Raw genomic sequence first — 15,298 nt, 5'->3', positions numbered from 1 at the left:
ATTTTATATTTTACCCTAAGAGTAGTCCTAAAGAAGTGAAGGAAATCTCCCTGTCAGAATCATGATTTGAGAAGTTGTTTGTCTGCAGTGTTGAGAAGAGACCAGAGGGAATAAGATAGGATGTGGGGGACAATTTGGTATGCTATTTCTGCCATCCAGGTGAGAAATGATGAGGGTCTGGATCAAGAAGGTGGATGTGGAGAAAGACAGAGGTGGACAGGTTCAAGAGCAGGGAAAATCAGTAGTAATTAGGGGTCTTCAAAGTAAGATGCAAAATCTCATTTTCTTTTTTCTTTCCTTTCTCTAGAAAATCTTCTCTCAGACCATGCAAAAGAAAAAGGTAATTTCTTGTACAAGAGTAAGGAGTAGGGGACAAATAACATATTCTTTCTCCTCCTAGATAAATGCTGACAGTCTATTTTTATATATACATCGTATATATTCCATTAATATTATTGGAATTTAGTTCCCAATGTTAAGGGGCTTTAGGGTTGAGTTATCACGAGTTCTCCTCATTAGCCTTTCCACCAATATTTTTTAAAAAGGGGGAGGGGGAATCTATTTTAAAATATACTAATTTGGTCATATGGTATGCATGAGAATCTCATGGATCTATATAAGCTTTGCACCAAGAGAGGCAATATGGTGTAAGGGAAGGGACACAGGCTCTGGAATCAGTGACCCCTGGCTCAGATCATTGGTCTACCACTTACTAGCCTGGAGTAAGTTACTTCACTACTCTGAGCCTTGTTGTCCTCTTCTGTGAAATGAGGATAATAAATTCCTTCATGATTATTTTGAGTATTAAAAGAGACAAACTTTTAAGAATTCCTGTCACAGTGCATGGAACACAGAGTGGCTCCATTCCCTTATTCCACTTCATCTTCATTGACTGAATGCGCTCTGGGCTATTGAGAGTGCAGAGTTAGACACCAAGGGTACAGAGACACAGGCTCTGCTCTTTGAAGTCTAGCAGGGAAGACAAATGCCTCGACATGCAATGATTTCAGTGACTCCTCTCTTCCCTCCTTACGTCTCCTCCAGACTGGTGAGTGTAGGTTAGCACACCACAGGGACACTGTGGCTGTTCTGCTCAAGAGCAGAAGGAAACAGTGTAGTGTAGGGGTGAGGGCATCCTCAGCCAGTTACCAGCTGGATGACCTTAGGCCCATTTCCTTGTCTCTCTGAGTCTTGGACTCCCCTTTTTTAAAAAAATGGGAATAATAACTAAACACTCCTCATCTTTTTGAGAGGATTTGGTGCCTAGCTCATTATAAGAACAGTGCACAATAAATGGAGACTATTAGTAGTGGCAATGATAAAAATAAACCATAAGCTCCTTAGGGGCTATATCATATTCCATTTCATGGCTCCTTTGCCTAATGCCTAGCACATGCCCGGCCACGAAAAAGCCCTAAGCACAGCATCTGGCAGTGGAATCACGTGTTTAACTTCAATTCTCTGGCAAGGCCAATGCAAGGGGAAAATGTGGGCCAGATGTTCCCTTCAAAGAAGTCACATATGGGGCAAATGAAGCATACATATATGCCCCCAAACCTTCTGGAATCTCCAAATTTGTGACTCTCGCCACAGGACTTGAGGGAAGTTACTGTGGAAAATAGTAAAGCCATGCCAACAAGTCAATTCCCAACCTGAAGTTAGGTATGAGTTTCTTTCTTTCAAGGCTTGAAACTTATTACTCAAATTTATGGTTCTGCTGAGGGTGCCAGGGGATGTCACACTTTCTTAAAACAAAGATTTTATTGGGGGAAGGGGGAATTGTCATTTAACATTGCTTTATACAAAAGCAAACAATAGTATGTTATGAAGCCGAATTTTTAATCTGCAGGACTTTTTAAGATAAAACAAGACTGTAAAGAAAGTCATTATTTCCCTGTGTGGTCAAGCTACCCTCCTAGATCCGCCTCTTCCCCTCCTTCCTGCCTCCCCCCACCCCCCACCCCCAACACATTCATTCTCATTGTTAGGGGTTCTTGGGAGAAAAAGTTTGAAAAATTTAATTGGAAATTAGAAAAGGGCAGCAAGGGAAGCAGATGTGGCTCAAGTGGTTGGGCTCCCATCCACCATATGGGAGGTCCAGGTTTCAATTCCTGGGACCTCGTGGTGAAGGGAAGCTGGCTGGCGTGGCCAACTGGCCCAAGCAGAGTGCTGTCCTGTTCAGGAATGCTGGTCTGTGCAGCAAGCTAGCCCAAGCAGAGAGCTGGCGCAGGAAGATAACGTAACAAAAAGAGACACAGAGGAGAGACAATAAGAGACACAGAAGACCAGGGAGCTGAGGTGACACAAGAGATTGAGCACCTCTTTCCCAATCCAGAAGGTCCCAGGATCTGTTCCCAGTGCCACCTAAAGAGAAGACAAGCAGACACAGAGCAGACAATGTGTGTGTGTATGTGTGTGTGTGTGTGTAAATAAATAAATAAATCTTAAAAAAAAAAACAACAACAAGAGGGAAATGCCCTCATCTGGAAGAGCAGAAATGAAACCAGACAGGTCAAAGGCAAGAAGAAGGAGGGACCAGAGTCTTGGGCAAGCTCGGTCACTGGGAAAGTGGGGCAAGCACTATCTGATTCCTGAGGTCTTATCTCTTGGAAGTGTGCTTGGAATAAAGGATTGAGAGAACTGCCATCATCCTTTGGTCATGGTAGGCTGGAGTGATGAGCCTTCCAGATCTCTGGCATATAGCAGCAAGATCTCCTCATCTAAGCCTCTCTTTCTGTCTTGCAGGAAGACTCCACAAAGCCCTCAGTAAGTTCTGCTCATCATCAATGGCACAAACCAGCTTCTTCTGACATCGCTGCCTTGGAATAAGTGTCTCAGTTCCACTTCCTGGGGTAGAAGGGAGGGGGCAAGTGTAACTCAAGCCATGAGAATGGGGATTTCTTGGCCCTCAAAGGTACCTTTTCTTAAGTATTCCCTTCTCCTTTTTCCTGCATAACTGTTACATAGGCTCTAAACAGGAAACATTTTACCAAGGAAAGAAAGGAACCCCCAATAGATGAGGTCATCTGGAAGTATCTTTTATCACCCAGCTATGACATTCCTTTAGATGAGTCCCAAGGTAGATGGATCCTCACTTAATTGAATATAGTGAGACAGTGCTTCTCTACCATTTGACATGAGAACTTCTTTTTTAACTTAAAAAAAAAATCCACAGACATGTGACATGTCTATTTGATTTTACATTAAGAAAATATACATAATAACACACTTAGTAGGAATTCAATGATTGTTTTAAGCAGACTTGTATTTTATTCTTCCCCACAGCATCTACATACATTTATGGGGTTATTACTATGTATGTAAGACATATTATTTATTCAGTCTGCAGGCAATGTTTGAGTGCATATAGGCATTTACTGACCCTCTGCAGTATCTCTGGAGACTCAAGGCCCACAGCTCAGAGCCATTGCCATTGCAAAACCTGTTATGGGAGAGTTGCAGGGTATCGCTAGTGCTCTGGGAACATAGTTTGGATGAGATTGTCACATCGGGGGAATGCAGAAGCCTACATTCTGATTTCTTAAGCTGTTTTATTTTTATTTTTTCAGAAAAACTCCGGCATGAACTGAGTAAGTTTCCTGTGTTCTTGTAACTTCCATGCCAACTTACCATCTCTTGATCTGTATTTCCAGTAATAGCTCATCCCCTTGTTTTCTCTTTTATAGAGTTGAAAAGAGCTGCAGCAAACTCAGGTGAGATGCACTTTCTCCTGTGCTTGACCCCACTGCCTGGGAGGTCTCAAATTTTCCATTGCTTTAACAATCTCCATTTCTGTCTTCCAGGCTGGAGAAGGGCCCGGCTGCATTTCGGTAAGTTACACGAATCACATTGATCCACACATCCGAGCCCATCCTTAAGTCTCTATAGCCCATCCTTAAGTCCATCCTTAAGTCTCTTGCTCCATTCCTTTGGAATGCAGATTGCAATTTATTCAAAGTTTTTATCAAATCTGTAGCTATTTCCTTTTGTAATGTTTTGGGGGGTCACATTTGGATTTAGAAGCTCCCCCCCTTTTAGATCACTGATAAATGTTCAGTTTGATCTTCCTATGATTTTTCTATGACTTGATTTTTGAGTTTTATCTTAAATATACTGGTTATATATATTTCTTCTTTGTGTACTGTCTGCTCCCATCTTATTCAGGATACTTTTTTTTTTTAAGATTTATTTTTTATTTATTTGTCTCCTCTCCTCCCTTTCCCCCAAGTTGTCTGCTCTCTGTGTCCATTCCCTGTGTGTTCTTCTGTGTCTGCTTGTATTCTTGTCAGCGGCACCAGGAATCTGTGTCTCTTTTTGTCACATTATCTTGCTGCATCAGCTCTCCATGTGTGCGGCCCCACTCCTGGGCAGGCAGCACTTTTTTCGCATGGGGCAGCTCTCCTTATGGGGTGCACTCCTTGCTCGTGGGGCTCCCTATGCAGGGGACACCCCTGCATGGCATGGCACTCCTTGTGCGCACCAGCACTGTGCATGGGCCAGATTCACCACACGGGTCAGGAGGCCCTGGGTTTGAACCTTGGATCTCCCATGTGTTAGGTGGATGCACTATCCATTGAGCCAAATTCGCTTCCCTCAGGATACTTTTTGATTTGTAGGATTCTTTCTGTATAAAGTACATTAACTTTGCCATATTCATATTTGTGACAATTTTTTCCAAATTTTTCATTTACATTTTAATTTCTTTACAGTATCTTTGATATATGAAGTGTTTATTTTTTGTAGTCAAATTTTTTAAATGGTTCCTGTGTGGTCTCTTTAATGTTCAGGAAGTCATTCCTATAGCATTCTTTTTCTGGCTCTTTCTACACATCTGTCATATTCTTCTTTCTCTACAGAACAGTTTTCTTGGGGGACAGTGGTTGGGATTTTCAGAGAAGAAGGGAATGGGTCGAGCAGACAACTCAACAATGTAGATTACAAAAAGGTTTTGTACCTTTATTCTAAAAAATTTGCACATCTTTCACTCAATTTGTTCCTAAACAGTTGGTGTTTTTTGCTGCTGTTTGAATGGGATCTGTTATTTTCACTGGGTGGGGTCCTTATCAATTTTTCCAGGCTGTCCCCTTCCCCCCACAGGGTCTTCCTTCAGTCAGGGTATGATAGACTCGATTAGGTGGTCACTCAAGAGAACTCAGGTCACCTTGATTGGCATTTGGGACACTCATAAACCCTCTGAATTATAGTCACAGTCTATTTTATGCCTGTCACCTCCACAGAGCACAGATTTCATAGATTAAACTCTCTAGGATGAGCTCTCTCCAAGAGAAGCCTCAGAGTGACCCCCTAATCCGTAATTTTAAGGAATAATCTTTCTCTTTATAACAACATTTTAAAATGATACTGAAAATCAACAATTTTAGCAAACAAAATGAGCATCACACACTCATCATATGAACCATCTCATGCATCAGCCCATGAAATCTGCACAACAGGTCTACAACATAGGTGCTATTATTACTTTCATTTAACAAGTGAGGAAACCAAGGTTTAGAGAAGAATAACATGCCCAAGACCATGTAACTAGTGCTGGTAGAGCTGGGCCTGAAACCCAGGTCTAACATTAAAACCAGTGTTAATTATCGCTATGTTAGATTCCTTTGGAAAACTGAAGACAAAGGTAGCATTTCTTAAGAATTAAGACAGCTTCACAGACCAATGAAGAACTTCTTTTTCATGTTTTTCTTAATATCCTACCAGGAGGCTTAGAGGAATAAAAGATAGTTTTCTTTGATTCCAGTATATATGTAGGTGGGACCCAAGAACTTAAATGTGTCAAAGATGGTGGTTTCAGACACAGATTATTTTTCCCTCCAAAGCTACTCAAAGTTCCCTTTAGACCCAGCCTTCCCAAACCCCACCCCTTTTGTTACTCTCTGCAGTGGCTGTGACCCTGGATCCAGACACAGCGCATCCCAAACTTATCCTGTCTGAGGACCAGAGGTGTGTGAGGCTTGGAGACAGAAGGCAGCCTGTACCCGACAACCCAAAGAGATTTGATTTCGTTGTCAGTGTCCTGGGCTCTGAGTGCTTCACAGCTGGCTGTCATTACTGGGAAGTGTACGTGGGAGACAAGACCAAATGGATCCTTGGGGTGTGCAGTGAGTCAGTGGGCAGGAAGGGAAAGGTCACTGCCTCACCCTCCAATGGACACTGGCTTGTACGGCAGAGTCATGAGAATGCATATGAAGCTCTCACATCCCCACAGACCTCCTTCTGCCTGAAAGAGCCCCCACAGTGTGTGGGAATTTTCCTGGACTATGACGCAGGAGTCATCTCCTTCTACAATGTGACTGACAAATCCCACATCTTTACTTTCACCCACAGTTTTTCTGGCCCCCTTCGCCCTTTCTTTGAACCATGCCTTCATGATGGAGGGAAAAACACAGCACCTCTTATCATTTGTTCAGAACTCCAGAAATTGGAAGAACCAACTGTCCCCAAGCCAGAAGGAAAAGGCCAGGCTAATGGAGATGTGTCCCTGAGGGTGGACCCTTCCTTACACCCCCCTCAGGGACTGGAGCTTTTCCCACACAGTGATATGATTTTGTCCTGGCCCTCTGAGCTTGGCCCAGCCCTTCAGGGACTCAAAGCTCCTTACTTTTAGGGCTGGGGCTCCTTACCTGTTACCCTCACTGTCCAGTCCAGCACCTGTATTTGAGTCTCCTGGTCCAACACATGATTCTGTAATGTCTCATCTCCTTACCCCAAATCCAGACCCTTATTTATACCATCTTTTCCCTACGGCTTGGTTATAAGCCCTGCCTTTCTTTTGGGAACTTGAAGTTTCCATTGCTCTAGAAGGAGAATTCCTAAAAACTGAATGAAATTTAGGTTTAGGTGGAGATGCTGAAAGTGTGATGCAGTACAGGTTCAGCAGAAATGGTTCTCTACTTCAGGAGATACTTAGAAGAATTTCCCTCTATCTCATCATGTATTCTGAGTTTTAGTGATAGAAGTATGGACCACTGTTGGCAGAATTCCTGCTTCTTACTCATCCCTTCAAAGACTGCTTTTCTCTCTTTCTTTCTCATTTCAGGCCTTTAGCCCCTGAAACCAATTTCTTAAAAAAGTAAACTTTTTTTGGCCTACATACCCTTCCTTCTTTCTTCAGGAATTGGAGGAAATTGAAACATGCCATCCTTTTCAATTGTCTCGATGCTGCTTACAACATAGTTTGATGACATCCAAAGTCAATGTACATGTTTTCAAAAGCAAATCTATGCATTGATAATAACCAGGTACAGGAACTTTTAACTTGGTAACTATAGTCCTGAAAATTCTTAGGAGCACAATCAGGGAGCTGGGAAGGACAGCTTCAAACAGAGCAGCTTAGCTGTGTGTGGCCTTGAAAAGACAGCAATAGATGAGTCAGCCTGGCCTGCTGGCCCTTTTAAACACAGGCTTTGGGCCCCCTGAGATTCAGAGAGGGCCAGCCAGAAAATGTGACAGATTGAGCCACCAATGTAGGAGCTGTTTCCACAAGACCATTTACAGGAAGACTTAACTATTTGTGTATCACACAGCCTCTCAGGTCAGATAGTATTGGCTAATAGGAAGCGATGGACCACATGTGAGGATAGAATAATAAGCCTGGTTTTTGGTGTGGCTTCCAGAAAGAAGTCACACCACAAATATGATCTGGCCTGCTTGTGGAGCTATTGGCTATCAGTTTGCATATGGGAACACAGTTCTACCCAGTGGAATCTAGATCTTTCTGCCTGTCAGATGTTCTATTACTGTCTGAGTGGAATTTTTGTTTGCTTTTGTACAGTTCTTAAATAAAAGCTTGGTATTTCATTGTTTGGCATGCTGTTATCTTCATTGTGATTGGGAAGTTGTGAGGAAAGGCCTTGGGCTGGTAAGAGGAAAACACAATCTGGAATTGGTTTTCAAGCAGCTTTGTGGTCAACCAAGCAAACTTTAACCACAGTTAACAACTATAAAACCATAGTTTTATTCCTGCTTCTGCCTTCCAGTACTGTCCTTAAATCAATTTATAAGCTACCAATATATGACGGAAACATATATTTCACTCACACATATTCAGTTTCAACATACATTTCTGAATAGTTCAATCTCAGAACTAATTCACATTGTTAGCACTCCTCCCACGGAATAAGAAAACTTACCAGCAGGAAAGAGAATTAACATTTGTGGAGGCAGGAGTTTTATATATATATATTTTATATATGTTAACTCATTTAATCCTTACAAATATTTCTGTCAGGAAAATGGCCCTCCAAAAGGCTAGGTGATAGAGCTGGGATTATAAACCTGGTCTGTCTGGCCCCGAAGGCAACACTCTTTGCACTGAAATGGTAGACAGATATGAGAAACCTGTAGAATTTCAACCTACTTGTCCAATTAGCCTTTATTTTTAATTTTTAAGGTAAAACCTGAAAAAAATCCTAACCCTGGCTATACTTCAGGGGCTTTGTTATGTCTGGATTAACTAACGACTGTCAGGTTTAACCAGAGACGTACCTAAGACTAGGAAAAATCCCTGTGTATGGGCGTTGGGAGACCTGGAGATAGTTCTTAAACAGGGCACGTTTAGCGTCTCTAAATGGGTTAGCTCATCTTCAGACTCCCTTCCAATTCTACAATTTGATTTTAAATGATAAACCTAGAGCTAGGTGACAGACTCTAGGCTTCTCCGGATGCCTGTAGGATCATCATGGGTCGCAAGGCAAAGTAAAGAACAAACTTGAGTCCATGAGCCCTTGAAGGTCGGTAGTGCAGGTTAGCTTTACATATTCTGCAACTCTCCAGAGGGGCAGCCTCGCACGTGGGGCTGGAACACCGAAGAGCGGAGGGAAATCCGACGATGTTAGAGAACAACCCAGGCTCCAAGGCCAGCTTCAAAACTTCGCAGTTTCTTCTCCCAGCCCATTTCTTTCCTCAGGACTACGACTCCCAGAATGCCACGGCTATGGTGAAAGCTGGTTGGCAGTCGGGCCTGGGCCACTCGCGTTGTGGCAGCTCGCCAAAGCCAATGGGAAAGAAGAATGATACCAGGAGCCCAATCCTGGAGAAGCAGGGCGGATCCTTCATGGGTTCCGGCTCCGGCTCCTACCCCTGCAGAGAGAGGCGGCACTGTCCAGGACCGAGCGGCCGGAGTGAGGTGGGTCTGGGTTCCGCCGGAGATCGCGAGGGAGAGGCGGACACGGTTTCGCGGGGACTCTGTGGGCACGACCCTTTCCCTCTCACCTACAAGTTGGAGGGGGTTTCTGTGCTCCCCCAGAACCAATGGGGAGCAAGTGGGGCCCTGTGATCCCTCCGCCCCAACCCCTGTCCCCCTCCCCCGGCTTTCGTGGCCCCCTTGCTGTCCCTCGGCCCCAAATCTGCTGCCTTTCTGTTGACCTTTGAGTAATCCAGCCTCCCTGCCACTGCTTATACCTTTGGAATCCGCCCCTCCTCCACTTTGACCCCTCCTGCCCCAGACCCGCCAGCATCCTTGAACCCAACGTCTGTCCTCTAGAACGTTCATTCCCCACTCCGCCATCGGCTTCTCCCGGTCCCTCAACACACAACCCAGACTCTTTGGTCTTGGTCCTGAGACCTCTCATTGCAGCCTTTGCCCCCTGTTCCCCTGGACATCTCCTCAGACCTTCTGACTTTAATCCTCCCTCTCAGACCCGTCATCCCGCTCCTCAGAACAGTTTCCTGCCTTCAATACCTTGCCTCTGGTCTCTCCAGGTCCTTTCTCTCTCCCCGACACCCCCGGTCCTACACCCCGACTCCCACACCCCAACTCTTGACTTGGCTTCAAAGACCTGAATTTAGGCTCCATTCCATCTTGGCCCCTTGGACTCGCACTCAGTCCCTTTCGTCTAACCCAGGTTCCTGGACTTCATAATCTGTGATCACCAGCTCCATCTTCTTGGCTCTTCCTGGACCTGGTCCTTTCTCCACTGCCTCAGTCCCTTCCACCCTTGCCCCTCTGTGTGCCTCTGATCCTCCCGGGAAGACAATCCCAGTGGATCCCTTTCTCTCCCAAATTTCTGAAGTATGCTATGAAAATGCCTCTGTACTTAAGCTGCCACACTCCTCTCTGGATATGGGACTCCCCATCTCTGCAAATCCCAATTTTGCTCACTCATCCTGCCAGTTCCAGCTTAATCTCTTCAGGGAGATAAATGCCTCTGTCATCTGAAATCCAGGGCACTGGTTTTATTTCCTCCCTTTCTTCCCTTCTTCCTTTCCTCTTTCCCTCCTTTCTCCCCCCAATACTAGTGTAAGGGTTAAAAGCATTTACTTGCTATGTGCCCTTAGGCAAGTTACCTAATTTCTTTGAACCTCAGTTTTCTCATCTCTAAAAAAGAATTGTAGTTGTGAAGATGAAATGAGATGATTTGTATGTAGTGCTTAGTCCAGGGCCTAGCACTTGGTAAGAGCTTTAAAAATGTAAACTGTTATTATTGGTGCCTGTATAATGTGCCAGGCATTGTGCTAGGCACTGAAGAGTAGGTTACAAAGGTGACTCACACTAAGGCATAGTGTCTGTCCCCCTAGAACTTAACCTTCTACACTGAATGAAATGTTTGGAGTTCAGTTTATGGCTTGTTTCACTGTATGGTACCATAAACTGTGTGAAGGCATGGACCATAATCCTAAATCTTTTCGCTCTTATTTTCACCCAGCATTCAGCTGCGTAGAGTCAGAGCTTGGTAAATTATAGGTTCTCAGAATAGCAGGATTGGAAGTGAGTGGAGGCCATGTAGTTCATTGCTTAAAGAGAGATACTGGAGCCCTAGGTGGATTGGGGTATGAATTAAGATCTCATTGACTGACTGATTGATTGATTGATTGATTCATTCATTCATTTAACAAACATTTGAGCACCAGATGTTGTGTTGGGGAAAGAGGTGACTATGATCCAGTCCCTGCTCTAAGAGAAACAGGCATGTAAGCAGGCATTTGCAAATCACTATAAAAGCAAGCACAATATTCTGTGGATGCACAAAGGAGGAAGTGGTCAGAAATCAGAAGATTGCTGAAGAACATTGGATCAGAATAGCCACAAGTAAGCATGGGATGGGTTTTGGAGACAGAGGCCTAGCCTCATTATTGGACTCATTCAACAGATATTTATTAAACATCTACTATGTACACCTACCATGACTCTAGGAGTTTGGGTTACATTGTAAATAAAATAAAACAAAGATCCTTCATGGAACTTATATTTCAACAGAGGAAGGCAGACAATAATTAATTGGTATAATAAATAGAAATGTTAGAAGATGAGAAGTGCTGTGGGGCAGGAGGACTGGGAGTGAGAGGTGTAATTTAAAAGGAACGTCAGGGAACAATGAATTTAATTATCAAGGAATGTATTGTTTCTGATGCTTACTTGCATTTTTAAAAGCGAAGCAAGGCTATTATTTTTCACATTGCTTATTCTTCAAGAAACATTAACAGGGATTAGTGAACTACAATCCAGCTCCTGTTTTTTTTAAAATAAAGTTTTATTAGCACACAGCCATACTCATTTGTTTATGTATTGTCTATGGCTGCTTTCCCAATGCAATGACAAGGTTGAATAGTTGTGGCCAGATTGAGTACTTGTTGCAGAGGCCTTGTGGTCTGCAAAATCTAAAATATTTGCTCTCTGGCCCTTTACAGAAAAAGTTTGCCAATCCCTGTTCCTCAAAGATCTGAGACTATCACCTGTTGATATTTCACACATCAGAAGATTATATATAGTCTTACACGATGTTTTAATTAAAAAAATTTTTTTTTTTCTTAGGAAGATCATGTAAGGGACCTTTTTCATTCTTGAATTCTTCTTAACACATAGTGAGTTCAACAATTGTAATAGAAGCTGTCATTTGCTGAATGACTAGTACAGGCCATGCACTACACTGGGTGTATTATAGGCGTTTTCTCTAATATAAAGACTTGCAGTGGAGATAGGTATCACAATTTTAGTGATGAGGGAATTGAGGTTCAGAATGGTTAAATAATATGGCAGTTATAAAGATAGTATGTGTCACCACTGAAATTCAATCCTGAATCTGTATTAATCACTGCCCTTTTCATTAAAGCATGATGCTGGTTTCTGCTGATTTGAAGGAATTTTCATTGTCTATCATCAATGTCTTATTGTAGTCTATACTTCCCTCCCTCATCCTTTTGTTGACGTCACTCTGGGCAGCCATCTCCACCAGCCCACCCTGCCATTCAAAATGTTAATATTCTACAGGGTCTAGAGGAAAGGCCACCACTCTTCTCTCATTGGAAGTACTTTCTTTCCCTCATTCCCTGTCCTTGCAGTAGGAATCAAAAGTCTGTGCAGCTTAGCCAGCATTTATTAATGGTTTCATAAGGCAGGCCCTATCCTGGCCTTGGGTGTGTGTAGCTGTGTATGTGTGTGTATTGTTAGTGGAGGGGAGGGTAGTGTATGTCTGTGTTTATGTGTCTTTGTATATTTGTGAAAGTGTTGTGTGATGTGTATGATGTGAGATTGTGGTCATATGTATGTATGAATATATAGCTTCGTATGTGACTGTATTTGTGTGGCTCTGTGTGGTGTTTGAATGTGGAGGTGGGCACTGACCGTCCGAACAGACACCAACCCAGGCTCCCAACTTTGCCAGATGTTAAACCTTTAGTTGCTAGATTATGGGAGTCTGAGAAGGGGTAGGGTTAAAAGCTGGACCTGGTTCAGAATTAACTTTCAGAAAAATTAATGCAGGGAACCAGCAAAACCTCAAGTATTAGAAGTTCTATTATGTTCATTTTGAAAGCAGGCAAATAGATGGCTACTTCCAAGGAAGATTTTTCAAGAAGGATTGAAACAATAAAGGGAGTTTCAGTTAACCTACAATTAGGCGGAATATTGAACTCATCCCAAGGTGGAAGCTCCTTTATTTGCACATGAATTAGTCTAGATTGTCATTGGTTAGTGGATTAAGAAAAGTTATTCAAATTAAACAAATATCTGTTAGTGGTGGACAAAACTGGTGTCCCACCCCCTCTGGTGGGTAGCTTTAAATATTTGTAAAAGTTTGTCACTTGAAAGTTAGTAAGTGACGGCATTCTCTCTAAATCTTCTAGTTAATTGAAGTTATTTCTGGTGGATGGTTCCATGGGGAAGGTGTACATACCCCTTCAACGTGAATGAGATTCCTGTGGTCTGGACCTTTCCAAAGAATAAAGTTGTTGTCCATTTGTGTTCATTCTTAGGGTTCAGAGATGGGCAGTGAGCAGGAGCAGAATCCAGAACAGCACCTGCCTGAGGAAGGGGAACTGGGTAAGCCTTGGACAGTGGATGACTCAGGGGATTTTCGGGTCCCAGGAGGTGAGACAGAGCACGAGCAGGAGAGCCTATCCAAGGGAGCAAAAGGAACCTACCCACAAAAATCATGGAAGAAAGTCACTGCTCCAGCTGGAGAGCCAGGGGACCCCATTGGTCATGCAAAGCTGGAGGCAGACGAGAAACCCTTTATTTGTGCCCAGTGTGGCAAAACCTTCAATAATACCTCCAATCTGAGAACACACCAGAGGATCCACACTGGTGAGAAACCTTACAAGTGTTCTGAATGTGGCAAGAGCTTCTCAAGGAGCTCCAACCGTATCCGGCATGAACGGATCCATCTAGAAGAGAAGCACTACAAATGTCCCAAGTGTCAGGAGAGCTTCCGGCGCCGCTCAGACCTCACTACACACCAGCAAGATCACCTGGGCAAACGGCCATACCGCTGTGAGATCTGTGGCAAGAGCTTCAGCCAGAGCGCCACGCTGGCTGTGCATCACCGGACCCACCTCGAGCCAGCGCCCTATATCTGTTGTGAGTGTGGAAAGAGCTTCAGCAACAGCTCCAGCTTTGGCGTGCACCACCGCACCCACACAGGCGAAAGGCCTTATGAATGCACCGAGTGTGGACGGACCTTTAGTGATATTTCCAACTTTGGAGCACATCAGAGGACCCATAGAGGGGAGAAGCCCTACAGGTGCACTTTGTGTGGGAAGCACTTCTCCCGGAGCTCAAATCTTATCCGACACCAGAAAACGCACATGGGGGAGCAGATGGGGAAAGATTCCAGCTGAAGGAGACTCATTCAGAGAGTAAGGGAGAGAGCCCAAGAGACCCCAACATAGTGTAGGAGACAGATCGTTAGGATCTGCTGCTGTCCCCTTGACTTATAGCCCTTCATCCTGCTTTGGAGAATGGGTTCCTATTGTCTGCAAAGTCAAACTCTTCAGAAAGAACTGAGAAGGGACTCCTAGCTAGTAAAAATCCTTCTTTCCAAAGCTCTTTTCTTGTTTTGGAAAGCCAGAGGACTCAGTCTTGGTTTTACCTCCTCAGGGTGAAAGAGAAATAGGCAGCCTCAGAACATGCTTTTGTCATTAGGGCAGCAGTCTCCTGGCCTTTGAGGAAATACCTGTGAGATGGGCAGCACTATCTGATGGTCCTCCAAATTGTATATGAACTGCTTAAGATTAGGGCACACTGCAGTGGCCTGTTAATTAGCAGCTGCTTTGCTCCCAACTTTGTCTCTGGGCTGGGAGGATAGGCCTTCTCAATGGAAGGGGCCTCCTTGACCTGGAGAAGAGATCTGAGGTCCTGCCTTAGGAATTAAAGAGAAGACCTCAGGGAGCCATGAACCAGGGGCCTTCATACTCCATGTTTGTACTTATTATTCCCCACCCCAACCTGCATCTGTTTCTGCAGAGTGATGAACAGTAAAGCCTGTCAATGAAAACCACCTGTGTACTTCTTTGGGGCATCAAAGAAGTGGGGGCTGGGGAGATGGTCCCACTGCAACCACTTTGGGAGGGAATTGAGCTCCAAAAAAGCCAGAATGGGATGGCTACTCTGAAAAGCAAAAGAAAGCAGGAGTGTTTAGGACGAAGGAGAAAGGAAAGGAGCTAACATTAACTGAGCTTTCACTAGTTGACATTTATATCTTTCACCTCAGAAAGGAGTCACACCATGGCCTGTCACTAGCTTCTCCTCTCTCCTCCCATCTGTCCTTACTTCCTCCTGGATTGCCCTGGAAACTCCAGATTGTTTTATCCTATTATAAAAAACTATTTAGCTTTCCTCAGCCCTGCTGCCAGTTTGGACTCCCCAAAACATCAAATAGCCCAGCAGAACAAAAACCTTACCATTTAACAGCTCTGTCCACCCCTGAAAACGTCGGAGGTTATAAGTTGCAAAAACAAATAATCCCCTTGGAGATTCACTAAGCATGTAAACATATTAAAGGTCAAGAAAGCAGTCTGAACACAAATGATTTTTTCCTCTTCCTTCTGAGACCCCATTAAAATA

The 15,298-nt window shown here is 43.8% G+C and overlaps 2 protein-coding genes across 3 annotated transcripts in view; both read left to right on the top strand.

Moving 5' to 3' along the window:
* ERMAP (erythroblast membrane associated protein (Scianna blood group)) overlaps window positions 1-7,818 on the top strand; it is a 36,229-nt gene extending 28,411 nt beyond the window's left edge. For both annotated transcript variants that reach the window (XM_004477395.3, XM_012519207.3), the window contains 6 exons: window positions 308-340; window positions 2,746-2,766; window positions 3,570-3,590; window positions 3,687-3,713; window positions 3,804-3,830; window positions 5,901-7,818. In XM_004477395.3, the coding sequence (XP_004477452.1) occupies window positions 308-340; window positions 2,746-2,766; window positions 3,570-3,590; window positions 3,687-3,713; window positions 3,804-3,830; window positions 5,901-6,625 (854 nt within the window). In that variant the 3' untranslated portion in view covers window positions 6,626-7,818. The remainder of the gene's footprint in view (window positions 1-307; window positions 341-2,745; window positions 2,767-3,569; window positions 3,591-3,686; window positions 3,714-3,803; window positions 3,831-5,900) is intronic.
* Window positions 7,819-8,999: 1,181 nt separating this feature from the next.
* ZNF691 (zinc finger protein 691) lies at window positions 9,000-14,729 on the top strand. Its single transcript, XM_004477390.5, has 2 exons — window positions 9,000-9,145; window positions 13,210-14,729. Exons 1-2 carry the CDS (start codon window positions 9,017-9,019, stop codon window positions 14,071-14,073), a joined length of 993 nt encoding a protein of 330 aa, XP_004477447.2. The 5' UTR covers window positions 9,000-9,016; the 3' UTR covers window positions 14,074-14,729.
* The last annotated feature ends 569 nt before the right edge of the window (window positions 14,730-15,298 follow it).

Source organism: Dasypus novemcinctus, chromosome 9 (genome assembly GCF_030445035.2).
Source record: "Dasypus novemcinctus isolate mDasNov1 chromosome 9, mDasNov1.1.hap2, whole genome shotgun sequence".
In the NCBI taxonomy this organism is placed as follows: Eukaryota; Metazoa; Chordata; class Mammalia; order Cingulata; family Dasypodidae; genus Dasypus; species Dasypus novemcinctus.
The sequence above is the reverse complement of the archived record's forward strand: the minus strand, read 5'-3'. Positions and strand labels throughout refer to the sequence as shown.

Bases quoted from the DNA above. Each gene is read 5' to 3' on its own strand.
- ZNF691 (XM_004477390.5), top strand. From the start codon at position 9,017: ATGGGAAAGAAGAATGATACCAGGAGCCCAATCCTGGAGAAGCAGGGC. The intron at 9,146-13,209 runs GTGGGTCTGGGT...GTTCATTCTTAG, and splicing joins GACCGAGCGGCCGGAGTGAG to GGTTCAGAGATGGGCAGTGA.